This window comes from Pelophylax lessonae (assembly GCF_965119305.1).
Source record: "Pelophylax lessonae genome assembly, chromosome: 3".
In the NCBI taxonomy this organism is placed as follows: Eukaryota; Metazoa; Chordata; class Amphibia; order Anura; family Ranidae; genus Pelophylax; species Pelophylax lessonae.
The window spans coordinates 608,191,555-608,218,928 of record NC_138770.1 but is presented as its reverse complement, the minus strand read 5'-3'; the positions used below and the strand labels follow the sequence as shown (position 1 = coordinate 608,218,928).

Here is a 27,374-nt window from a genome sequence, read left to right as displayed (position 1 = left end):
CAGCCTTTAAATAACACACAAGATTTCACTGACATAAATTATATGTAGATCTGTTACTGACATATAATAATTCCCACTTTATCATTTCTGATTTCAGGTCCCACCCCAGGTATGTTGATATTTTATCATTTTCTGCTTAGATCAAGGTCACGTTTATTATTTTAGAAGGTGAGTGTAAATATATGACAGCATATCGTCATGAAGTGCTGTATATACAGTATCTCACAAAAGTGAGTACACCCCTCACATTTTTGTAAATATTTTATGTGTTTGGGATTGTTATCATGTTGGAATACTGCTCTGCGATCCAGTCTTTGAAGGGAGGGGGGCCATGCTCTGCTTCAGTATGTCACAGTACATGTTGGCATTCATGGTTCCCTCAATGAACTGTAGCTCCCCAGTGCCGGCAGCTCTCATGCAGCCCCAGACCATGACACTCCCACCACCATACTTGACTGTAGGCAAAACACACTTGTCTTTGTACTCCTCACCTGGTTGCCACCTCACGCGCTTGACACCATCTGAACCCAATAAGTTTATCTTGGTCTCATCAGACCACGGGACATGGTTCCAGTAATCCATCGCCTTAGTCTGCTTGTCTTCAGCAAACTGTTTTTTGGGGATTTCTTGTGCATCATCTTTAGAAGAGGCTTCCTTCTGGGACGACAGCCATGCAGACCAATTTGATGCAGTGTGTGGCGTATGGTTTGAGCACTGAAAGGCTGAACCCCCCACCACTTCAACCTCTGCAGCAATGCTGGCAGCACTAGTACGTCTATTTCCCAAAGACAACCTCTGGATATGACGCTGAGCATGCGCACTCAACTTCTTTGGTCGACCATGGCGAAGCCTGTTCTGAGTGGAACCTGTCCTGTTAAACTGCTGTATGGTCTTCGCCGCCATGCTGCAGCTCAGTTTCAGGGTCTTGGCAATCTTCATATAGCCTAGGCCATCTTTATGTAGAGCAACAATTCTTTTTTTTCAGATCCTCCAGAGAGTTTTTTGCCATGAGGTGCCATGTTGAACTTCCAGTGACCAGTATGAGAGAATGAGAGCGATAACACCACATTTATCACACCTGCTCCCCATTCACACCTGAGACCTTGTCACACTAACGAGTCACATGACACTGGGCAGGCAACGTGGCTAATTGGGCCCAATTTGGACATTTTCACTTAGGGGTGTACTCACTTTTGTTGCCAGCAGTTTAGACATTAATGGCTGTGTGTTGAGTTGATTTGAGGGGACAGCAAATTTACACTGTTATACAAGCTGTACACTCACTACTTTACATTGTAGCAAAGTGTAATTTCTTCAGTGTTGTCACATGAAAAGATATTATAAAATATTTACAAAAATGTGAGGGGTGTACTTACTTTTGTGAGATATTGTATTACTCCCTCTGTTTAATCTTGGAGGTAAGTGGTCAAGTTCCAGTAGCCCAGAATCTGTATTTTCAGAGGGCTGAATAAATAAAAAAAAAAAGGATTCCCCCATTCACACAAAGGAGGTGGATGTAAGAAACCATCCAGCTAAGACATTGTGGCCGTCCCTGCTGCAGCCGCTGTCAGAGTACAAACTGATCAACATTTTCCCAGTCTCAAACAAACTGTTCAGTGTATGGCCAGATTTAGATCCCCTATAATGCATTTTTTTTTTTTTTTTTTGCTGTCTATATTCTGTTGGAGAGATTTCCCTACCTCCTGCCCCAGAGGCATAACAAGAAATAAAAGGAAATCTCCACAAAGCAAGGTAGAATACCCTTTTTGACATTTTGTTACTGAAACAAGTGTTCCCATGGGAAGATTTGCTCTACTTTTCTGGTGACATATGTCAATTTCTGGATTTCCTGGATGGTCAGCAGGACAAGTAAAGAGGGTAGTCTCCCCAAACGAGACACAGACAGAGATTAAAACCCATCACTATTCTATCTAAAAAAAAAAAATCAGTTTGGCTGTAGATGCACTTTAACTATTTACTGGCCAGGGACATATCAATGCGTCGCTGGAGTGGAAGGGACTTACTGCAGCAATGATCAAGATAAAAAAAATTTCTGCTGGCAATTCCCTTCACTGTAAAAGTAATCCTAGCAGCCAGGGAGCTGCTGGATTACTTTTGAAGGTGGTGAAAGGGGTTCCCACCCCCTCCCGCCAGCTCTGTGCGATCAGGAAGCCCAGTAAGGATGCGACCAGTGGCATCTAGTTACTGGAAAACAGTGAGAGGAACTGATGGTGTTCCTCCCCCTGTGTGATGACAGAAACCGAAAACGAAGAGGGTTTTGTCACTTCTGGTTTTGGTCTCCTGTAAACAAACCGTTACCGGCTTGAACAAGCATCTGATCAAACTGATCTTGGTTTGATCAGATGCTTTGGAGGCCAGAGAAGAGATATGAGGTCTAAAAGACCCCAGATCTCTCCATAAAGAAAACCTATCATTGCCCATGCTATTACAAGGGTTGTTCATCAAATAAATAATAAAATAAACAATAAAATAATAATAAAAAAATAGTACCTTAGTTTGCCCCGTTCCACAGGCAGATGCTATTTTAAAGTGTGACATGTTTTGGTATCTATTTACTCGGCATATCATCATCTTTTATATTTTCCCAAACAATTGGGTGATATATTGTGTTTTTTGCATTAAAATTCATTAAAGTATATTTAAAAAAAAAAAAAAAAAAAATTCCTTTTGAAAAACCACAGCACACACAAAAAAAAATCGTAACAAACATAATTTTATTCTCTAAGGCCTCTGCTTAAAAGAATATACGGTATAATGTTTGGGGGTTGGAAGTATTTTTCTAGCAAAAAAATCTAGATATTTTTTTATGTAGGTGTAAAATGTCAGAATAGGCCCGATGTTGAAGTGTTTTCCTACATCTAAAGCTACATTTTTTGGTGGATGCTTTGCTTATGTTGCAGATGAAAGGACAGACCAATGTTCACCTGAATAGAGATTTCTTCCTGCGGAACAAGGCCAAGGATCGCTCAGACACCTTCATAAATCTTCGAGAGGTTCTGAACAGGTTTCGGCTGCCAGCTGGGGAATATGTCATTGTACCATCGACCTTCGAGCCCCATAAAGTGGGAGACTTCTGTGTGCGAGTTTTCTCAGAGAAGTGTGCAGAGTCACAGTAAGTATCCCATGATAATAACCTGGCTTCCGGTTGAGGTTTGGCCAGCCTACAGAAGAACCAAATTCAGACTTGTGGCTGTAGATCAGGTGTGTGTGGAGGAAGGGGTGAAGGGAATACAACTTTGGTTTTCAGCATCTTCACATGACAGGAGAGTGTGAGCAGCCGCGGTGTGTTTTTGGGTCCAGTCCAGGTGCAAATTCAGGCAAAGATTTGGACCTGAATCGTACCTGAACTGGTGAACAAAAACGTGCCGGACCCCATGCTGGGAACCGCAGGCCGTACATATGTGAACCCGGCCTAAGTCTGTAAAAATCTGGTTTGGTCAGCTGTGTTAAAGTATATCTAAATTCAAGAACATAAAATGATTATATTGCAGTTTGCCAATCCATATGTAGTGGGAGCATTGTTTTTGTTTTGTTTTTTAGGCTTTTTTTTGCCTTTGCTCTTGCCTAGTTATCCTGTCAGTTACATACTGCACTGTATCTATAGAGAAACAGCATTGTCAACCTAGGGCAGAAATACAGAACAACCCCCCCCCCCCCCCCAGATATAGCTGTGAACAATAAAACTCATAATAATGCAGCAGAGAGCACAGCGCGTTATCAGCTAACAAGTTTTCTGGCGGAATCAACAGGTATTTTTTGGCACTTATAACAGATATAAGAAAGCTCCTTGAATGTAGTATTTAACAGAACAAAATGGAACAAATAGGAGAGGTTTATTGTTATAATTTAAAATCCTGTGACCTTTCCCTCGCCCCAGCCCTAATCTGCACCATGGAGCCAATTTATAGGCTGCATTCCCTGTTATGCTAAATAATCTGAGGACAAGATTAGGAATTCTTTATAATGGATGTAGCAGCAGTCCCTAGCTGAGCGTTGTAGTTCTATTTGCCAGCAGTTAAGTCACCATAGGGACCCAGTAGTATCAGATGCTAATGATGTTTTGGCCAGTATAGCCTTTAAGTCTTTTAACCCAGTGGAAAGGCACCCAACCGGGAACACTCACAGGATGAAAAAGCTACAGTATGTGTAGCAGAGCAGGTCTTGGATGTGCCAATATCGCCTGTCTTCAGAGGAGGAATGTTGCCTGGCTGGTCTGTGTCCAAATGGGGAGATCCCCAGGAAGGCTGGCATTTACCTATCCTTTCCCTATTGTTCTGGAACCTCTCCCCACCGGTAATCACTGCCCGTGACAGACGAGTGACCTGTGCCTACGCTACCCACAGTGAAATGCGCGCCAAGTCCAGCACCCAGGATTTAAAGAGACTCTGCCTGACCTAAGATGGCCACCAGAGCCACATGGGGTGGCAGCTGTTAATCAGATAACTTCCCCACTGACCCAGGAAACCATAGAGTAGTGGTCTCCAAACTGCAGCCAGTGGGCTGAGTGCGGCCCTTTGCTTGTGATTATCCGGGTCTTGGGGCACTATTCCTCCCACTGATACCAACAAGAGGGCACTATTCCTCCCACTGACACCAACAAGGGGGCACCCTTCCTTCCACTGACACAAGAGTGGGAACAACTCCTCTCAATGACACCAACAATGGGGCATTTATTCTTCCACTGATGCCAACAATGGGGCGTATCTCCTCCCACTGATATAAATAGGCTCTATTCCTCCCACTAATACCAATGATGGGGCACTACTCCTCCTACTGACTATAGGCACTGTCATTTTTTTTTTTTTTTTTTTCTATAGGCACTGTCATTTTTTTTTTTTTTTTTTTACTGATGCTGGGGCATTTTCTACTTCGACTAGCCACTGCAGCCCCCCTAAAGTCTAAAGGACAGTAAACCAGCCCTTTGCTTAGAAAGTTTGGAAACCATCTTCCTCTGAAATGCAGCTGTGGTTGAGTGCTACATGCAGTGAAGATATTATTTTTTGCAGCTTCTCAGTCCTTAGACCTGAGAAGAGAAACAGGCGCCACTGTAATAAGCCAAAGGTTTTATTGCACAAATTTACATAGTAACTTACATGGAAGTTAACGCCAGTCCATGTAGCAGCACCTCCAGCCGCACGATCCGGCCGTCCACCGGCCCGGAAGTGACGTCGCAGGAAGCTGGTTTCACCGGAAGCCGCAATGGAGCGCAGGCTACCGGAAATGACGCAACGCGTTTCGGAGCATGCGCACTCGGCTCCTTCCTCAAGCCCTGACGCTTGAGGAAGGAGCCGAGTGCGCATGCTCCGAAACGCGTTGCGTCATTTCCGGTAGCCTGCGCTCCATTGCGGCTTCCGGTGAAACCAGCTTCTCGGACCAGCTTCCTGCGACGTCACTTCCGGGTGGACGGCCGGATTGTGCGGTTGGAGGTGCTGCTACATGGACTGGCGTTAACTTCCATGTAAGTTACTATGTAAATTTGTGCAATAAAACCTTTGGCTTATTACAGTGGCGCCTGTTTCTCTTCTCACTTCTGCCAGCGGAATTCTCTGAGTTTTTCCCGCCAGTGCTGCCTTGTACCCGGGCATCCTGGACAGTTCACACCAAGAACCTGGAGCCATCCCCTGCGCCCCCTTATTGCGGTGGATCCCCCCTCCTCTTGTTTAGTTAGAAGCGCCCAAATCCACTTTCTCTGAACTCAGTCCTTAGACCTGGTGGCTGCATTAACTTTTTTTTTTTTCCAGGCTTGTTTTTCTTTTTCACCTTGTGATCTAGTGAGTAACACACTTGCTGTCCTAGGTGGCTACGCTCAAGTACTGTACTATATCTACAGTGGCAGCCATGGTTTTCCTAGGCTGGACTTCAAACATGTCTTCCTCTCTTCTTCTCCACAATACAAAGGTGGGGGAATTACTCGTTTATAGAAGGGAAATTGCATTGATTTAGCTTTTAGTTCAGATTTCAGGAAGTGACAAGGACACTTCATTTCTGGGAAGGTCAACAGGTATTTTCTGTACTTGCTGAATATATTTTATAGCCTGGAAAATGAAAACGCATGTAGCCACCGCATCGGACTGGTATGCTGCAATATATTACATTGTTCTACCTTGTTAGATAGTATTAATTTTGGCTGATGAAATGTGTTTAAACAGAGGGAAAATTAGAAGCACAACTACAATTATATTATTTGTTAAATTTGTGACAGAATGGGGATAGAATAGAATCTTTCAGATGTTTATTGCTGTCTGGGAAGATCCCACTTGTTATACTGGTGACTCCCTGCCACACTTTACCACACATGGGACAAGAGAAAAAGGGATGCCTCTCTATTGACAACACACACAGCAATACATATTTTACAGAGGTTCTAAACCTTCCTCACTTTATTTAAGAAAATTGTTTGTATTGCCGTTGTCTTATTCCCTCACTTCCTGTTCTGATGATAGGGTTTTAATGGGTAGTTATTTGGAATAATCATTAGGCTCGGTTCACACTCCTGCGAATAGGGATCCGACTTGTGAGACCCCAAGTCGCGTGACATGTGAAATCCTATTATAGTCAATGAGAGCTGTCTTAATTAGCACTACTGAAGTCGCTCCAGCTTTAGAAAAGGTTCCTGTACTACTTCAAGGGGATTTCTTACCAACTTGTGCCCATAGACTTTATTGGAAGTCGCCTCTTCATCTTAATTGATGTGATTTGGATTCGACATTACAGGAAGATTACACAGGCATTCCCTGAAACTGCTTTAAAGTGGCGCCAAAGTTGACTGGCAAAGTTGCACTGTAAGTCACGCAACTTTCAGGTTGTGGCAGTGTAAATCGTGCCTAAGGCAAAACATTTTCTAAACAAAGTTCGGATAACGAGTGTGAGATCTTTAGTGTGGTCACCAGTGAGCCTTCTACACCCAAGACCTCAATCCCCTTTACACCCATAGTTTATGCATTGTTTATTTAACCTCTCCTGACTGATCAATTTTAATGCTTTCAGGGTTGTCGACGATAAGATCGAGGCCAACATTGAAGAAGTAAGATTTCCTTTTACATCTTTTAAAATGTATTATTCCGATTAAAGTAGTATCAAACCCTAAGCCTTTTTCTAGCTTAACACATGGAACACCATAAAATAAAAATTCCCGAGTAAATTGTTAAAATCTTTACCCAAGCACTTACATTTTACACATTTCAATGCTGCTGGCTCCTGCTTTCAGTGCTGCATCTGAACTTCTGGTCTGAACACGAAAAAGTTAACAGTTGACGGCGCATTCTCAAGCCAGTCTTTTAGCCTGGAGGGGGGGAGGAGCAGGTTAGCGTCATACCATCCTTGGCTATGGGCTGTGTGTTTCTATTGATGCAGACAGTGTAAGGAGACACAACTAGTCCCTGCAGGCAAGGATGCTACAAGAGAAAGGAGCCACCCTGAAACAGGAAATCTGGGGCCACGGCTATGGCACTAGCTTAAACTGGAACATTGGCAAGGATTAAAAGACAAAGAAGCTCAGTAAGTGATTAAAGGGGTTGTAAAGTCAGAGACAGTCCACAGCTGTCCGGAACTTCACTCATCATTGGCTATGACACAGCAGCGGTGCCATTGGCTCCCGCTGCTGTCCACCAAAGTTAGTTAGCAAATGAGGAGAGAGGGGGCGAGGCCAAACCACAGCTCCATATCTGAATGGATACAAGGAGCTGTGCCTCGGCTCACGTGCCCCCACAGCAAACTGCATGCGGTGGGGGCACTCAAAGGGAGGGAGGGGCCAGGAGAGCTGAAGAGGGACTCAAGAAGAGGAGGATCCAGGCAGCTCTGTGTGAAACCATTACACAGAGGAGGTAAGTATAAGATGTTTGTTATTTATATTGAAAAAAAAAATTAGACTTTACAATCACTAAGTCAGCTTCTAAAAGTGTTAAAAAAAAAACACACAATGGTACTTTATATCCTTTTTGTGTTTAATATTTATACCAAATCTTTATTTTACAAATAAAATGTTTTATATTGGTTGCTTTTGCATTACAGAGCACTATAAGAGCACAGCAGGGGCTGTTTACTTTCAGACTTTTTCTTTTCTCTAATTAAAACCCCATGCAGCCCTGCACAGGCATGGCTGTTGTGGGATCTTTACTACCGTTTTTCAGTTCATTTATCTGGTGGCCATTTAAATGGCTGCTACCTATAAATTATATAGTTTTCATATTGTTTTAAGTAAGTTTTTAGTAGCAAGGATGTAAATAAAAGGACGGGTATAGACTGCTTCAAAATCACATTTGATGCATCCACTTTGAACATTGTGATATGCAGGCAGCTTCTGACTTCTTTAGAGGGCGAACATTGGAACCGCAGTTAGACAGAAGTGTCCCAGCTTGTTGTAAATCATTTTGGCAGTGGCGACAATTCTTTACTTTACAAATACTGTAGCTGCTGACTTTTACTATTAGGGAAATTACCTGTCCAGGTATCCAGCGGTGTTTTCACCAGAGCCGATTCTTGAATCCGCTCTCAGGTGCTGGCACTGCCATCTTGGCTAATGGAAACTGACAGTGAAGCCTTGCGGCTTCACAGCTTGTTTCCTACTACGCATGTGCGAATCACGCTGCGCTCTGTGAATGGGCCGGCTGGGAGGGGAAAGAAAGGGGGGCTCATTTCGCCATGGTGAACTGAGCCGGAAGTGGGAGCCAGTACCTGTCAAAACTGGGTACCCGCTCCCCCCCTAAAAGGTGCCAAATGTGGGAGCGGAGGGGGGAGGAGGCAAACAAGCAGAGCTTCCCCTTTTGGGTGGAGCTCCACTTTAAATAGGATCAAAATAATCTTGTTGCACTACCGTTTTTGTCCTCTAGTAGTTTGTTTAGGAATGGGTAGGTAATTCCCTGACCACAATTCTTGGTGACATATATCCCTATATATACAGTAAGCAGTATATACTGTATGTCTACAGTGTATACTGTTTTTGTACTCCCCTCAACATGACGGATTTGTTCATTGAATGCTTTTGAAAGCTTGCTCCTCTAAATATATTAACTTAGCCAAAATATTGCTTAACTTTTTACTTTCCACCTGGCATCACCCATGTGATCAAATGCTGGGGCACAGGTCACACGTTACATGATCTCTGCAGAAGGGACCTCCGCCTATTCTATTTGATTATTCAGCAGAGATCATATGGTCAGTTCCTAGGCATGTGGTCATGTGACCAGTGCCAGGGCGAGCCCAGAGCACAAATCCTTGCAAAAAAAAGGAAAGTACATCAGTGTTTGTTTTAGCATTTAATATTTATAGGAACCATGCAGTCACAATGTTGGTGTTTACATTATGGTTCTATTTTAATGCTTTCCTTGATATAATTTGGACTGTAGTCACAGTGTTTTTTTGTTTTTTTAGCCGGATCTCAGTGAAGATCATATTGATCCAAACTTTAGAAAGTTGTTTCTGCAGCTGGCGGGCGAGGTGAGTTCTATACATTTTCTATACATTAACTTCTCCTTATACAGTGCATCTGGAAAGTATTCACAGCGCTTCACTTTTTCCACATTTTGTTATGTTACAGTCTTATTCCAAAATAAATTAAGTGTATTATTTTCCTTAAAATTCCACAAACAATACCCCATAATGACAACGTGAAAGAAGTTTGTTTGAAATCTTTGCAAATTTACTAAAAATAAAAAACAAAAATGTATATAAGTATTCACAGCCTTTGCCATGACACTCAGAAATAAGCTCAGGTGCATCTTGTTTCCACTGATCATCCTTGTCAGAGCACAAACCAAGCCATGAAGTCAAAGGAATTGTCTGCGATCATCGAGACAGGATTGTATCGAAGGCACAGATCTGGGGGAAGGGTATAGAAACATTTCTGCAGCATTGAAGGTCCCAATGAGCACAGTGGCCTCCTTTATCTGTAAATGGTAGAAGTTTGGAACCACCAGGACTCTTCCTAGAGTGGGCTACCTGGCAAAACTGAGCAATCGGGGGAGAAGTGCCTTAGTCAGGGAGGTGACCAAGAACCCGATGGTCACTCTGACAGAGGTCCACTGTTCCTCTGTGGAGAAAGGAGAACGTTCCAGAAGAACCACCATCTCTGCAGCACTCCACCAATCAAGCCGGTATAGTAGAGTGGCTAGACGGAAGACACTCGTCAGTAAAAGACAGCCCCCCCTGGAGTTGACCAAAGGCACCTGAAGAACTCTCGGACTATGAGAAACAAAATGATCTGGTTTGATGAAAGAAAGATTGAACTCTTTGGCCTGAATAGCAAGTGCCATATCTGAAGGAAACCACGCACCGCTCATCACCTGGCCAATACCAGTATGGTGGTGGCAGCATCATGCTGTGGGGATGTTTTTCAGTGGTAGGAACTGGGAGACTAGTCAGGATCAAGGGAAAGATGAATGCAGCAATGTACAGAGACATCCTTGATGAAAAACTGCTCCAGAGCGCTCTGGACCTCAGATTGGGGCCAAGGTTCATATTCCAACTGGACAACTACCCTAAGCACACAGCCAAGATAACAAAAGAGTGGCTATAGGACAACTCTGTGAATGTCCCTTAGTGGCCCAGCCAGAGCCCAGACTTGAACCTGATTGAACATCTTTGGAGGGATCTGAAAATGGAGCTTGAGAGGTCCTGCAAAGAAGAATGGGAGAAACTGATCAAAAATGTTGCCAAGCTTGTAGCATCATACTCAAAACGACTTATAGCTGTAATTGGTGCCAAAGGTGCTTCAACAAAGTATTGAGCAAAGGCTGTGAATTGGGATTTTTTTATTTTTTTTATTTTTATAAAATTTAAAAAGATTGCAACCACATTTCTTTCACAATGTCATTATGGGGTATTGTTTGTAGCATTTTAAATAAAATAATTAATTTAATCCATTTTGGAATAAGGCTGTAACATAACAAAATGTGGAAAAAGTCAAGCGCTGTGAATACTTTCCGGATGTACTGTAAGCATTCTTTGTTATGGGGGCTTTGACTTTTATTGACTTCTATTAATTTTTTTAAGTCCATGGGGTCAGATTAACTAGTATACACAGAAAGGATGGAAGATTAGTTTAGGTATTTCTTGACACAGCTACTGAACACCCCTAAAGACACAAATGCACATTCCTTCAGACTCAGAGCAGCAAATATACATGTAAATCAAAAGACACAGGTGGTTCTTCTTGGTTTGTAGTGCTGTGCAGTGATTGTGCTATACCAGGCATTACTAAATGGCAGACCGCAGTCCGGACATGGACTGTGTGACAGTCCTGTGCAGACCGCCACGGCTGTGCCATTTAGCTGCCTGTGTGTTCCTCCTGGTGCTGTCTCTTCACAGCAGGGCAGAGAGTGGGAGATGCGATCGATCTGCATGGAGAGCAGGAGCTGCTCCACTTTTCAGGTCAACAAGGAAGTAATTGGTTGCTACGATGTGGGGCAGTCCTGAAAACCAATCATCCGCTTGCTAACAGAAGAAATTGGGAAGCTGCCGGCATCCATCCAGAATGACAGCACCTCCCACTCTCTGCTAAGAAAGGTAGGGCGGGAGGGGGAGGAACGAACATATGGATGTAAAGGAAGGGGAGCTTTGCTGATAAGGTGGGTTGCCTTATGTAAAGAGGGGCACTGAGATGTAGCAGGGGTGCTGTAACATAAAGATGGTGTTCCATAATAAAAAAAGGGGGGCTGTACTGTACGAGGGGGACTTGAATGTGGCTGGTGCTGTGATGTAAAGGGGGGACTCGATATAAAAGGGGGGAAGCTATATAAAAGGAGGCTGTGATATGAAGGAGGAGCTATAATGCAAAGCAGTAACTGTATTGTAAAAGGGTGGACATTTTTAGGAAGGGGGCTCTAATCTACAGGGAAGACTGTGTTGTAAAGATGAGGGACTATAATACAAAGGGGGGGGGCAGGGGCGGCAATGTAAGGATTGAGGACTGTGATGTAAAAGGAGGACTGTGATGCAAAGGGGTGGAACTGTGATATATATAGATGGGGACTGTACTGTTAAGATAGGGGAATACATTCAAAAGGGGGGGAGGGACTGTGATATAAAAATGTGGGACTTTTCTGTAAGGTAAAAAGGGGGGAGTACGCTGTAAAGTTGGGGAACTACGTTGCACAGGGGGAAAACTGTGATGTAAAGATAGAGGACTGTGATGCAAAGGGATGAAACAGCGATATAAGGATGGGGGACTAAGTTGCATAGGGGGGAACTGTGATATAAAGAAGGGGGAACTGTGATGTAAAAGGGGGAACTGTGATGCAAAGGGGTGGAACTGGGATATAAAAATGGGGAATGACGTTGCAAAGGGCGGGGAAACTGTGATATAAAGATGGGTGACTGTGCTGTAAAGATAGGGGACTATGTTGCAAAGGTGGGAAACTGTGATATAAAGATTCGGGGCAGTAATATAAGGATAGGGGACTGTGATGTAAAGGGGGCTGCATTGTAAAAGATTGTGGCTGCATTGTAAAAGATTGTGCCGTGACGTAAATATTGTGCTGTGATATGAAGGGGGGCTGAGTAAGAACACAAACATGAGATTCGGATGGATGCTGATCGGACCGCTGATCGGACCTCTGTAGTCTGTACATTTTAATTCAATTCCTCTGTGCTATACTGTCTGGTGGTGCAATTCATTTTATGACAGCAGGTGTCCCTGATCTAAAGATAACCACTAGGTTAGGAGATTTACTAAAACTGGAGCACCCCGAATCTTGTGCAGCTGAGCATTGTAGCCAATCAAAGTCTAACTTCAGCTTAATAAATAAAACCTGCAAGCTGCTTGGTTTCAATGCAGAGCTGCACCAGATTTTGCACCATCCTGTTTTAGTAAATAACCCCCAGGAGTTTTTTAAATCTATACAGCAAGCATGTAAAATTGCAGGGATTTTGTGCAAAAATGGCTTCAGGTAAATTCTGTAATGATGGTTTTAAAACCAAACTCCAGGCAGATATGAGGATACACCAGTAATTACAGTTATGTATTTAACTATTAGCAAATCTATTTTTGTTGCAAGGAATGTAAATACCTGAACCCTATTTGGTGTCGACCTCTTGTATTCCCCATGTTCAGCAACACTGAGATTGGGAGGGGTGGGATTCAGAGCCAATCAGTTGTGTTGTATGCATATATTCCAGCTAAGAACATGTTGATTAAAATGGAGAGCAAAGGGATGGCTCATCAGTAGGCTGCTGCATCTTTGCTATCCAGGTTAGGGGAGGAGAGGTGACCAAGCTGCATTGCTTAACTGCATTAGAGAAAAGTTAGATCACCAGCCTGGCTCTGCTACCTGATAGCACTTTGTAAATATAAGGACTGGATGGTGAGAAATATAGATAATTTAACAGGTAAAACAAGTTCCATATATGTATTTCAGTAGTGTATTTAGCTGTTTGCCTGGAGTCCAACTTTAAATGTATAAACTAACAATACACTGTGTTTTTTTCTTGTATAAGCAAAAGCCAGAGAGAACTGAAAGTTATTTGCTTACAGTTCCCTAAGCACTTTTCACCTATGCTATTTCCTTAGCTGAATACTGGCATAATATTGAAGCTTCTACCACCATTTTTCAACTAACCCTGTGTTCTGGTTTGATTTTTCCATTGGCATAGATCTCACCAGAGGTATGGTTGCTTCTAACGCTGCGTGCTCTTTCTAGCTACTTTCCTGCCCATGCTGTCCTCTTCTCCCATATGCTGTATGTGCTACATCGAGTGACCCATTGTCTAGCAATATAGAATCTGTACCCCCGGCCCACACATAAAAAGGAAGGTAAACTGCCAGGGCCCAGCTATCCAGGCAACTTACAGGTTTGAACAAAACTGCGATAGTAGCTAGAAGGTCAGGCAATCTCTTTTTTTGGTTCTCCCCAAGAATGGTCAAAAGTTTGTGGACACATCTATGTGGGCTAATTGGACTATCCATTCCCAAAACCTTGGGTGTCAATATGGAGTTGCTCCTCTTTATGACCATAACAGCCTCCACTCTTCTGGAAGACTTTCCAAAACGATTTCTGCAATGTATCTGTGGGAATTTGTGCCTCGTTACCTGAAACCGCATGTGAGGTCAGGATCTGATGTTTAAAATGGTTCACTGTCAGTGTTCCAATTAATCCCTCGGTAATCAGTATGGTTGAAGTCAAGGCTCTGTGCAGGCCACTCAAGTTCCTCCAACACAAACTCATAAAACCATGTCTTTATGGAGCTGGTTTTGTGGACAATGACATAGTGATGTTGGAATAAAAAAGGGTCTTCCCCAAGCTGTTGCCTCAAGGTTAGAAGTGCTAAATTTTCTAAGGTGTCCTTGTATGTTGTAGCATTAACAGTGCCTGGAGTTACTTGAATGCAGTACCTTAGAGAAGTCCATGTGATTTTGACCATAAAGTAGTTTAGTTGCTTTCACTGGTCCCTATAAAACCATAATATATATGTTATATAACTATCCCCAGTAGGCTAAAGATGACACTCGACTATAGCTTTACTAATGGAGCGCTGTTATATGACTTACCCTAAAGTTTCCCTATGATGCCCTTATAATACCAAGTCCCTTACACAGAATGTTTTTATCACCTTCTCATGAGTAATTAGTCTATCTGGATATTTTACAAGATCTGTTCTAGAAGTTATATCTCTTATTCCTTTCTACTCGCTTGGCTTTTCACAGCTGCCGACTGCTAGCTTCATCCTGCATGTGCCATGAAAATGCCGTGTGTCATTGTCATCCAGACATGGCACAGGACCTCTATGATAAAACCCGGAGCTTTGATTGAAATCTGTTATTCAACTGTCCAATCCAGAATCTTCTTACTTTGGTCCTCCAAACCATTCTTACCTCTTTTGTCTTGTCCCCCTATTTGTCTCTCCCCTTTTTCTCCCATTTTTTTTAGTCCTTCAGCAGTTGGTTTAGTATGACCATTCTTCCCATGAAAGATCTTTCTGTAGACATGCATATTGGCATTGGGTGGATTTGTATGTTTGTGCCTTTAATAGGGGGAGGACTAAAGCCTAGTACACAGGGACAGAATGTTGGGCGGCATCGGCCGGTTCAATAGAAACCGACTGACATTCAGTCCATGTATATTGCAGTCGAAAGGGCATGACCAAAAAAAAGGTCTGCCGATCAGCTCCCGATCAGCCAATGGCTGAGGGCTGTTCTCGTGGGGGGGGGCATCACCCAGGGGGCATCCCCCTGTCAGAACACAATAGCACACACAGCAGGGGAAATCGTTGTACTAATGTCAGATAGTTAGTATAGTGGCTCCTCCTGAGCTGTCAGTTTTTTTTTTTTTTTTTTGTTCAACCCTGCTGGGTTGAAAGAAAAAAAAATGCTAGTGTGTACTAGGCTTAAGTTTTCCCCCAAGCAAGTTCAGCTGGGGAAGGACTGTTGTGGTCATGTAAACATATAAACCAAGGGTCTCCAAACTGTGGCCCAGAGACCACATGCGACTTTTGCTTGCCTTCATTTGGCCCTTGGGCACTATTCCTCCCATTGATACAAGACACTATTCTTCCCACTGACACCAAAATGGGACATTATTTCCGCCAATGACATCAACAATAGCATTATTCCTCCCACTGACACCAACAATGGGACATCATTTTTTTCCACTGACCTCAACAATAACACAATTCCTCCCACTAACCCCAAAGATGAGGCACCATTCTTCCAGTGATACCAACCATGAGGGGACTATTCCTACCCCTAATGCCAAAGCTGCCCTATATTTTCCCACTTATGCCAATACTATTTCTACTCCCAATGACCACAGTCCAGCCCCATTAAAGTCTGAAATACAGTAAACTGCCCCTTTGTTTAGAAAGTTTGGAGACCCCTGACATAAATGTTCTTTAGTCTGATTGTACATGGCCAGACTGCGCAAATGTTCTCTAAATGTAAAGAACTTTATTATCTTTTTCAATTTATACTTCCGTCTCCCTCCCCTTCATTCTCTTCTTTTTTCCCTTTCTTTCTCTCGCCCTCGGTTTCTCTCATCTTCTCACTTTTACAGTCTCTCTCTCTCATTGTCAGTCTCTCCTATATGTTTCTCTCGCTCTCGTTGTAGTGTGTATTCCTGGTTTGCTGTGAGTAGCTCATAGGTAAACCCTAAGGAACCTGGCAGAGTGTTCAGTAGAGACTCTGCCAAGTTTTGTAACCTATGAGCTTAACTGAACACTTTGAACTCTTGAGTCTTCTGTAATTGAAGGATATCTAATGCGCCTTACATAGTTTAATTTACTTAAGACTGTTCACTTTACAAGGAAATTTTACCCAGAGTTGAGTGAACGAGGGGAAGCCCTGCTGACTTCCATCATCCAAACACATGCAAGAACATGTTTGGATATTCTTTGCAAAGGGAAATGTTACCACATTCACTAAGCTTTGCCAGGGAATTTTCCTCAAAGTGAAAAACATGTCTGCCTTTAGAAAATCAACCCATTTGCCTCAGATTGCTACTATTGCTTTTAGCAACCAATCAAATTATTATTTTCTAATTTGCTAGCATAATGTGATGGATAACTCTGAAAAATATGGCCCCCTATACAGTATTAATGGCATTCACAGATCAGCTGACTTGTCTGGGCCCACAATCAGTCTGGTCAATATTTCTCTCATGGGTTGAATGTGAGTATTTGGGTTCTGGGGCCTCTTCAATCTCTTCCTCCTCTTTTTCTGACAGTCCGATCTTTTCTCATCAGGATAAGGAGATCTCAGCATTCGAGCTGTATGGCATTCTACAGAAGGTCATTTCCAGACGTGAGTATCAATTCTGTGTGTCAATTATATTATGTGCAATGGAAGTTGGAGCACATACCTAAAAAATGAATTACAAAATTATCTTGCTGCCTCAGCCTCCGCAACCTCTTCAAAATACGCCCCTTTCTAACCAATGACACCACAAAGCTCATTGTTCATTCCCTGGTCATCTCTCACCTCGAATACTGCAACTCCCTCCCCATTACCTTTATATAGGCTATCCCCCCCTTCAGTCCATCATGAATGCTGTTGCTAGGCTCATCCACCTGACCAGTTGTTCAGTGTCTGCCACCCCTCTCTGCCAATCCATTCACTGGCTTCCAATGAATTCAATAAAAAATACTAACAACTTACAAAGCCATTCACAACTCAGCCCCCAACTACATCACTAACCTAATCTCAAAACACTGACCAAATTGTTCTCTTCGTCCCTCCCAAGACCTCCTGCTCTCCAATTCCCTTGTCACCTCCTCGCATGCTCACCTCCAAACTTTTACTGAACCTCTATCATTCTCTGGAATTCCCTACCCCAATCTGTCCGACTATCTCCTACGTTGTCCACTTTTAAATGATTCCTGAAAACCTTTCTCAGAGAAGTCTATCGTGCCCACACCTAACAACTGTACTTTTATTTTCTCCATCAGCCCCCCCCAGCTATTACCTCTTTTATCACTTGACCCTCTCTTCCAGATTGTAAGCTGTAATGAGCAGGGCCCTCTGATTCCTCCTGTATTAAATTGTATTGTAACTGTACTGTCTGCCCTCATGTTGTAAAGTGCTGTGTAAACTGTTGGCGCTATATAAATTCTCTATAATAATAACAATCAGCATTGTAAATAGTGTGTATTTGCAGTCTTTGTTTTAGAAAATCATAACTGTCTGAAGACGGAAATGGAAAGAGGATTTTTAGTAACATTTTTTACTACAAAAAAATGTTCTGTACCTATATGTGTCACATACATAATGAAACCAGAGCTTTATTTATAGAAAAGTAGTCAGAAATGGGCATCTCTAAAATGCAAAGCTTGGTATAATTATGCAACCATTTTGTTTTTATTTACTTGCATTCCCTCCATATCAGAGCACAAGTGTCTGTGTAATTCATGTAATACAAACAGAATCCGTTCTGAGATCAATTAGGAAATAGGGCATGCAGAAATGGCTGAGGGCTTTTAAGAGCCAATAGGGAGTCTGGGGCCACTGTGCTGCTTCTAAGATAGGTGAAGTGGATGAAAGGATGTGCCAGCCAATAAATTATAATTACTTCTGCACCTGGACTCCCCGATTACTGGGAGATGAGAATTAATGTGAAGAAATAAAGTGTGCTGTCTCAATGTGGATGTATTATTGAGCTGATACACACTCAGAAATACAAAGTGTAGTGCTTTGTATCAAACAAATGAAAAACGTGTGCACTAACAATAATACATTTCAAAAAAACGTGCATAAATATACTAAATGTGACCTATAATGGGAACCAAAGGCATAAAAAGCAATGTGCAGCAACATTGAAAAAAATGAACAAAATCAAAAATTCCCAAAGCAAACTCTGTTGATGTTTGCCTAATATATTCAAAAAGTCCCAAATTGTGAATAGTGGTGCTAAGATGGTGCTTAATCCTTAGACTTTAAAGTGCTGCATGCATCACCACCGTGCTGAAAGAATGAAATGGCCGCTTACCAGACCCAAAGGGTCAATGGGCATGTATGCTGCTCTTAGCTGGGAAGACCTCAATCTGTGTTGCTGCCTGAATGGGACTCTGGACCTTCAAAGGTTCCCAGGCTCATAGATGGATGTAAGGATGAAAAGGAGGACTAATAGTACATTATGGCTTCAAACATGTGTTTATTTAAAAAAGAGTTGGACTTACAAATGTTTGCTGAAATAGCACAGATACTCTTGGAGGCACGCTGCATGCAGTACGGTCTGTGCGCGCTGACGTCACGGCTGTCTCCATCCAACGCGTTTCTCCTCAGAAGGTTTCAACTGGGATTCAAGCTCGAAGATAAACCATTGGGTCAGCTGTTTTTAGAGAATAGATATTCTGCAAAAGATTCTTCACAACCGAGGGATTCACAATAAATAAGTAAATCCTTTTATAAATGGCAAATTTTGTCTGGCCTGGGCAACACAACAGTTGCCTTTCCCTTTTGGCTCCATTCACACTTGTGGGACAGCTATTAAAATATGTGCGACTTAAAGTCACAGCAACTTAACAAAAAGGTTCCTGAGCTACTTTGGTCTAACTTTCATGCGACTTGAGTGCCATAGACTGCAGTTTAAACCCTCAAGGGTCGCATGATAGTAACACCTGAATGTTATATATATGTGACAGTTGTGCAACAGTTGTCCATTATCATTGGTCAAAACCAAAGTCGCACCCAAGTCGCGCCTATCCAAAGTTGCATTTCAAAGTCACTCAACTTTGGAGTCGTACAAGTGTGAATGGAGGTATGGCAAATGAGTAAAAGATTAAAGGACTTGTTGGTAGAGCAACCCTAAAATAGGTGTCTGGAAAAACAGGGAGCATATTCCATAATGGTCCCATTATTCTTTAAAGTGGACCTGTCAGACCTTTCTAATATTGAACAGTAGAAGTTCAGCAGATACCAGAAGAAGCCTGTTATTACCTTTATTACTTGCTAAACCAACCTATGTACCAGCTAATTGCCATTCTCTTTCCCAGTTTGAGTGCCTTAAATGGTCATTGGACAGGAAGAGGAAAATTGATGGGGCTTAAAGTGGTTCTAAAGCCTAAACATTTGTATTCCTTGCATTAAGGTAAAACATTTTAGGCATCAGCACCCCCCCCCCTTTTACATACCTGAGCCCTCATTCAATCAAACACTGTGCACATCTGCAGCTCTTCTCTCCCCTCACTTCCGGGTCTCGCTGACATGGCTGGTGCACTGGGAGCCATTGGCTGTCAATCAAAGCCAGTGACGAGGGTGCTGGGGCAAGGGCCAAATCACACATGAGTGCCCCCATGGGAAGCAGCTTTCTATGGGCACACTGGACAGAGAAGGAGCCAGGAGTGCCGGCAGGGGACCTGAGAAGAGGAGATTCACAGCCGCTCTGTGCAATTCCAGAGAGGAGATATGATAGCGTTATACAAATATCTCAATGGTGATTGCAGCATTGGGAGGAAACTTTTCAGTTGCAGGGAGTTTAAGAGGACATGGGGTCACTCAATGAAATTGGAGGAGAAGCAGTTTAACCTTAAACTGTGCAGGGGGTTTTTCACTATCAGGGTGGTAAGGATGTGGAATTTTCTTCCACAATTGGTGGTGTCAGCAAGAAGTATTGATAGTTTCAAAAAACTCTTAGATGGGCATCTTAGCAAGCACATTATACAGGGATATGATTTTTGACATGAGCACACACACCTACACAGGTTGAACTGGATGGACTGGTGTCTTTATTCAACCTTGCCAACTATGAACAGTAGCTATGTGTTTTTAAGCTGTTCAAAACCAGCTGAAACCTAACTTTTTCTTAGGTTCACACTATTGCGGGTGTGTGAATGTAGGTAAATCCAACACATTTCCGTACCCACAGCCAAAACACACTGCTCTTTAGCAGATGTGCGGGGATGCCATAAAATGTTTAATGGCACCCCTACGCAAAACGTGGATGTGGAAAACACATCAAAGCACCATGCAATGCCATGCAACCGCTTTTTCAAAAAAGGGTCAAGGACTTTTTTCCTGCAGGAAACACAGGTACAGCGGCTCATTCAAATGAATAGGCTGCAGTGCCTGTGCAAATGTGAGCTGCACCACACGCTCCTGTGTAAACCTAAACTTTGAGTCTATTGTGATCTTTGGGAATGAATAACTTCACACTACAAGCAGCCGCAGGAAATAAAGGCTATTTTTAAAGCTTTTTAACTGCTTGTTAGGATTATGCAAAACAATAATTGTCCATAGTATGGGCACAGATGTGCTTTAAAACTGGATAGGACAGCTGTAGAAGTCTGCAGTAGGAAGGATTGCTCACCTTTATGTTCTACTGCATCAGGTTATGACAAGAAAATCAAAATGGAAATCAAAGTACCTACAAGTGTCCCATGTGACTTCAGTAAAATTAGGTGATAAGTAATTGCAATATTTTTTTTTCACTCCTTGTCTTATTCAGAAACCGACATCAAGTCAGATGGATTCAGTATGGAGACATGTAAGACCATTGTGGATCTCCTGGATGTATCCTTTCTGTTATGTATACTGCCCTTTCCTTACTGGATAAATATATATTGACCCAGTTTTACATTACATTGCAGTTTGTTTTATATTCTCGGGCAAGATTCCTATGTGTCTTGCCTGTTTCTATTAAAAAAAAAAGGCTTTTCTAAATTAAAGGGTCTGTCTACCCAAAACGGTAATACAAGTTTGGTTTAGGCTGGCCATACACGGTTCCTGCTGAACAGGCTGAGATTCAAACCAGTAATGAGCAGGCTTAATGTACCCAGTTGATCAAGGTATTCTCTTGCCAATATCACAGGAAAGAAATTTGCACAAGTCCCCCATCAACACAGACAGTGCTGACAGGGGAATCCGCAATTGTCTTCTCCCTGCGGGGGCAGGCACCCCTCCCAGGAGAAGATAGTGATTATCGCTAGTGGCTATAGCAGCCACTAGCGATAAACACAAGTGATCCAGCAGGCTGGTTGTACCCAAGTTGATTGATCAAATTGGTACATTCAGCCTGCCCACTAACGGTTCGAATCTCGGCCGGTTCCTGCTGAACTGGCTGAGATTTGAACCATGTATAGCCAGCCTTAGTCACCCTCCTACAACTGTTTTTATTACCCTCATTATCAGACCACCTCCATTCCTATCCCTGTGGAGAATCCAGGAAATAGAGCATGACCACCTTGCTGTAAACTGAAGAAACATAAATCACTATTGTATAGGGTTTTGAGGTACGCGGAGGCAACCTAACCTCTGAGATGCCTAACAGTTTAAATAAAATGGTGAGTAAATAAACATGACTATTGGCATCCCAAACGAGTACCCAAAATTGAATTAGATTTAAATAGTTGCATAGTTAAGTCAGGTTGAAAAAAGACACAGCTATATCAACACAAACACAGAGAGAGGGCACACCAGCCCTAGTGTAACAGTTAATAAAATTAAATAAAAAAATTAAAATACATCACATCCAATGCACTTACAAGGATGAACGATAGTCAGGCACATCTGTGGTGTTCCCCGCCACCTCTCCTGGATCACAATCGTCATCAGCACAAGGATTCCCTGACGCTTCTTATAGACAGTCCAATGTCCCTCAATAGAGCTGACGAAGCTCAACAGTGTTCCCAGGGAAGTACTGCACATGCGCCCGGTCCAACCGGCGCCTTGCACCGATGAAACGGGATTCCGACAAGCAAGAAGGGGAAGAGGAACATATCACTGGGTTGCCATAACGATGCATTTCAGAAGCGTAGCCTTCTTCCTCAGGACTGATGATGGCTGTGATCCAGGAGAGGCAGCCGGGAACACCTTAGATGTGCCTGATTCTTCCTGATCCCCCAAGAGGCAACCAGATGTTTCCTAGACTTGCCCTTTAAGACTATGATTTCGTAGAAGATGATCAGGAACACAGGAGTTTGTTGAACTCTACTAATACCAGTTCACAAAGCAGACGTTTTTTTTTTTTTTTTAGGGTAAATAATATTAGCCGATGAGATTTTCTTTGTTTCAATTGCTTTCTTTAACTTATTACAATAATACAGTCTGATGGGTCAGGAAAGCTGGGCTTAAAAGAGTTTAACATCCTCTGGTCCAAACTACAGAAATACCAGGTAAGTCTTATAAACAAATTATTTTTTGGAGTTATGCGTATGGGCAGTTTTTAAACTGAAGAAAATAAAATTAAAATCAGTTACTTTTTAGGTTTCTGTACATATTCCATTGATTACCTGCATGCATGCACATTTAGGGCTCATGCACACTGCAGCTCAAAAAAGCTCAAAGAAGCGGCTCCTACAGGCTTTTGAACTTTTTTGAGCTCTTCTTTTTTCTGCCTGGAAACTCCCCTCCATGTTAGGCAATGTGTCCATGCACACTATGGCTTTTTCAGGAGTTTACAGCAGCCATTTTCAACCAGGGTGCCCAGGCACCTAGGGCTGCCTTGAGGCTTCTTTAGGGGTGCCTTGGCAAAATGCCTAAAATTTGATCAAAAATTGTATACAAGCCAGCAGGTGGATGAAGCCTGCCTTTTGTTTAAACAAAGCCACGGGTTTTCATTATGCACCATTACGACTTTCTAGACACTGGCATCCTTACAAACAATTATGTCAGTTGATAAGGAGGATGTCTGTCGCTTCCACAGCATCTTTGTTTGACCCTCCTCTGCCCCTCTCCCTCAGCACTGGGGTCACATTATCTGAATGATGGAGAGAAATTGAGGGAGAAGAGAAACATTGGAATACTAATCAGTACCAGTGTGCAAAAGTGTATTTGCTTTGTAAGAAAAAAATCACCTCTATCGTTGGGTGTCATACGTGTGTGGATGTTCCTGTGTAAAATTATTAGAATAGCTTTTTACATTTTAGAATGGGGTGCCTCAACACAAAATGTAAAAGGGTGCCTTGAGATTGTCTAATTTTAAAGGGTGCCTTGACTGAAAAAAGGTTGCGAAACACTGGTGTACAGGCATATGCTCTTACATGCAGAAAAAAACCCCACCAAGAGATGAGTGCCCAAAAACACGCAAAAAGCATGAAAAAGCTCAAAGAAGCTTGAAAACGCACACACAAAAAATGAGCTGAGGGGAGAGTTTGTGAAAAAAGCTTCAAGCTGAAATAAAAGTGCAAATGCCTGTAAAAGCTTCTTTTTGTTTTTGAGCTGTAGTGTGCATGAGCCCTAAGTGTTTAAAAACTGCAGGTCAGTATTCCCTATGGATTTTAAGCACAGTTATGCTGCAGGGAATCAACACCTTTTTTGCATGTTGCTGCATCCTCTGCAAAGTCTGCCCAACTTACACAGAAGTCCATAAGCAGAAGGCCTTGTAGATTATGCTGCAGTTTAAACAGCCCCACTGTCACCTGTGAAGGGTATCTCAGAAGAACTTTTCTGCAAGTTAAAATGCTCAGGATCATAATAAAGCACAAAAGGGCAAGGCCATTAAAGCAATGCTAAGCTGATCAAATTAATGCGGAGTTCCAGCCTGGGGGGAAAAATTAAGTCAGCAGCTACAAATACTGTAGCTGCTGACTTTTACTATAAGGACACTTACCTATCCAGGGTGCCCACAATGTCGGCACCCAAAGCCGACCCATCCATCGGCTCTGGGTGCAGGCACTGGCATCCTTACTAAGGGAAACGGGAGGTAAAGCTTTGCTGCTTCACAGTTTGTTTCCTATTGCACGTGCACTTGTCGCGCTGCACTTTCTCAATGGTCCCCCTGTCTTCTGGGACCTCTGTGTGACTCCCAGAAGGCAGCAGGGGAGGGAGGAGGGCCGCAAATGACCTAGGGTGTCAGGGCACCCTTACCTGGAAGTGGGAATAGGTACCTGTTTTTGACAGGTTTCCGCTACCCCCTCCCCCCGGAAAGGTGCCAAATGTGGCACCAGAGGGGGGGGGGGGGAGTGGTAAAGTAGAGCTTCCATATTTGGGTGGAACTCCACTTTAAGGCACCTTTCACACAGGGAGTCCGTTCAAATCCGCCTGTCCATTTTTCATGCGGATCTGAAAGGAGGCTCCATGCATCTCTATGGGGCATTGGATGTCAGTGGAGACATGTCTGCTGAAATCCGATCCGTCAAATCCGGACTGATGGAAACCCTATTTTCCATCCGTCTGGCAGATCAGATCGGATGAAAACGGACAGACAGTCCATTCTCATCTGATTCCCCCATAGAGAAGAATGGGGACCTGGCAGCTCTGTCTCTGCACACAGTGCGGAGACAGAGCTGCCATCCTCCTGCTCAGCGGGGGATTGGCGGATCGATCCCCCCGCTGAGAAAAACGGAGTCCGTCTAATGGACTCCCTGTGTGAAAGGGGCCTTACTGTCACAAAATAGTTAAATTCGAGGCATGCCATGATCATAACTGTCACAGTTGCTTGTACTCTCAAATGACCTGTCAAGCACTCAAATAGCTGATGTCAAACCTGATCACATGCGCAGCGCCATGGCAACTGCATATCAAACCCAGTCTAAGATGGCAGCTTACTTGGCTGTAAAGAATAGGGGGGTTAATTCTTCCTTTAAGGGGAACAGCCGGTGCAGTGTCAGGACAGGGTCACTTGTAAACAGAACATGTCCTGAGATGCCAAGATATATCTGAGACAGGTAGTTGCAGCACAATTCTTTTATATTAGTTTGTCCAAGATACAAAGTAACAGCAACAGTTTCAAGCATGCCATGCTCTTTACAGATGCCTATGGTGTTGGTGATGAGATCACTTCCTATCTGTTCACTTTAGGCTCCATTCACATCTTGGGTAATTCTGCCTGCGATCCTGAATCACGGCCAGATGCCCATGCAATCCCCGTCACTTCCAATGGCACCCTGATTGTGGCGCAATTTTGCTGCAATGGTCGCCCGACGAATCGTGGTAAAATCATGAAAACAGAATCGCGGGGCACCTGTCGCCCAAAAGAAGTTGTTCGATCGTGCCGCAATCAGGGAGCCATTGGAAGTGGCGGGGATCACACGGGCGTCCCGCGATTTGCTGTGATTCAGGATCGGGGGCAGAATCACAGCAATTCTGCCCGTGATCCGGGACGCCAAGAACAGAGCTCTAAAGCGTAACTAAAAATACTCTCCTCTTTGTCTGGATCTTGAGCTGCCTCGGATCTTGGTCTGATGTCTGCAAGATCCCTCGCATGGCCGGTCTTTAAACTGTGCATGCGCAGCTCAGTGTACATTGTCGAGAGGACTGCAAGCAGGCAGGTAAATTAGTTTTATTGCATGTCTCTCCTGTAGTAATATCCCGCCTTCTCAGAAGACTTTTTAATTTAACTTTAGTTCTACTTTAAATGATACAGTACATGAAACTTATTTGTAATTGGGACATGGTATGCCTGAAACTGTTGTTGTTACTTTGTGAGCTAAAATAAAAGAATAGATTTGTGCTGCTACCGCCTGTCTTGGATTCCTGTATATAAGAGGCGGGATGTGGGTTACCCTCCTGTTGCATGGTCACACTATTGACTTGAACAGGTACAAGTGCTGCTTCCTTCAGACTGTGTGTATATATTTATCGTTCCGGTGGCCCAAGAATGGGCACAATTAGACCTTTCTACTTCTTCTGTGGCAGGAGGGGATTGCAGAAGGATGACTTTATCAGTACAGTATTTCTCCCTTTTTCACTCAGACTAGTTGGTGGATCCTGGACTGGGGATGTATTGCTAAATTGCAGTGTGGTCAGGGAGGAATGTGCTAGCTGATGCTGGATGTCCTCAAGTCAGGAAAAAGTTCAAGCTCTAGCTGACTTGCTGATGCTGAATCTTCTTCTACACCGTTTGAGAAGCTCACAGTGTTCAGTGAAATGCAGAGTAATATTTTTTTAATACATAAGAGGAGCCTGTACAACTGTAAAGCTGTAAATTCAAGTTTAATATTCAAATGTAATGTTTTAAGCTGTGTGCTGCCATCTTCTGGCTGAAAAAGGTAATCGTGTGTCTTTCCTTGGCTGTAGAAAATTTACCGCAGCATTGATGTGGATCGATCTGGGACGATGAATACCACTGAGATGAGGAAAGCCCTCGAAGCAGCAGGTCAGTATATGTGTATTAGGGGGGCTTGGAGATTATATAGATGGGTGTGTGTTTACAGTACAAACAGAACCTTCCTCGGAATTTAAGTTTTGTAAAGAGCAAATACTATCCCATCTTGTTCTTTTGTGCCTTTACTAAATCTTTAGTAGATGAATGCCCAAACTGATGTATCACCCTACAGGTAGGTGCTAGGTAAAATATAGTGTGCTTTGTCTGCCTAACAGCAGAGCCATGATTTATTTTGATCAGGTAGGTTGTCATGGCTCCCACTTGTGTCTGCTGAAAGGGAGTCTCTCCACTGGCCCTGTGAGAGGTTTTTCATTGGGCAGTGGAGGAAACCCAATCAGAGACACATTCAAGCTTGTAACTACCCCAGAAGGCAGATTCTGCCGCAGAGGATTCTGGGAGTGGGTATAAGTTTGGGGGTGGCACATGAAACAATGTCTTTAGCGGGAAGCAGAGTCCCAGGAGGGAGAGTATGGCTGTCTCTCCTCCTGTCAGAGGAAGCGGATGTCTCTGGGTGCTGCCTGAGAGTCCAGAGGGTGCTGAGTTGAGCTTAAGGTGATCCGGTGTGCCGAGAACCAGCAGAGAGAGAGGGTTCCAGTCCCAGGAAAGCCTACAAAGGTTGTGAGTAGTGTAGATTACCCCTGGGGGTCTGCCTAGAGTCAGAGGGGACCACTCCGGAGAAGGTTCTGGGATCCAAGAGTCAGCAAGCTGTAAAGGGGGTGACTGGTCAGAGGACCCTGAAGTATTAGAGGGGGTACCTAGGTTGAGGACCCTGAAGTGTAAAGGGGGCATCTGCAGTTTGGGCCCTGATGAGTTAGTGTGCAGTGTGGAGTGTACAGGTTGAGAGTTGCAGCAGCACAGGATTTTACACAGAGCTACCTCAAGCCGGCG

At 43.3% G+C, this 27,374-nt stretch overlaps 1 protein-coding gene across 1 annotated transcript in view; it reads left to right on the top strand.

Annotated features, from left to right (window-relative positions):
- Positions 1-27,374, top strand: part of LOC309549109 (calpain-2 catalytic subunit-like) — a 122,789-nt gene that overhangs the window by 81,400 nt on the left and 14,015 nt on the right. Inside the window, exons 11-17 of the mRNA XM_082249145.1 lie at positions 2,934-3,133; positions 7,009-7,045; positions 9,391-9,456; positions 16,693-16,750; positions 20,889-20,953; positions 22,486-22,554; positions 26,399-26,477. Of these exons, the coding sequence (XP_082105271.1) occupies positions 2,934-3,133; positions 7,009-7,045; positions 9,391-9,456; positions 16,693-16,750; positions 20,889-20,953; positions 22,486-22,554; positions 26,399-26,477 (574 nt within the window). The remainder of the gene's footprint in view (positions 1-2,933; positions 3,134-7,008; positions 7,046-9,390; positions 9,457-16,692; positions 16,751-20,888; positions 20,954-22,485; positions 22,555-26,398; positions 26,478-27,374) is intronic.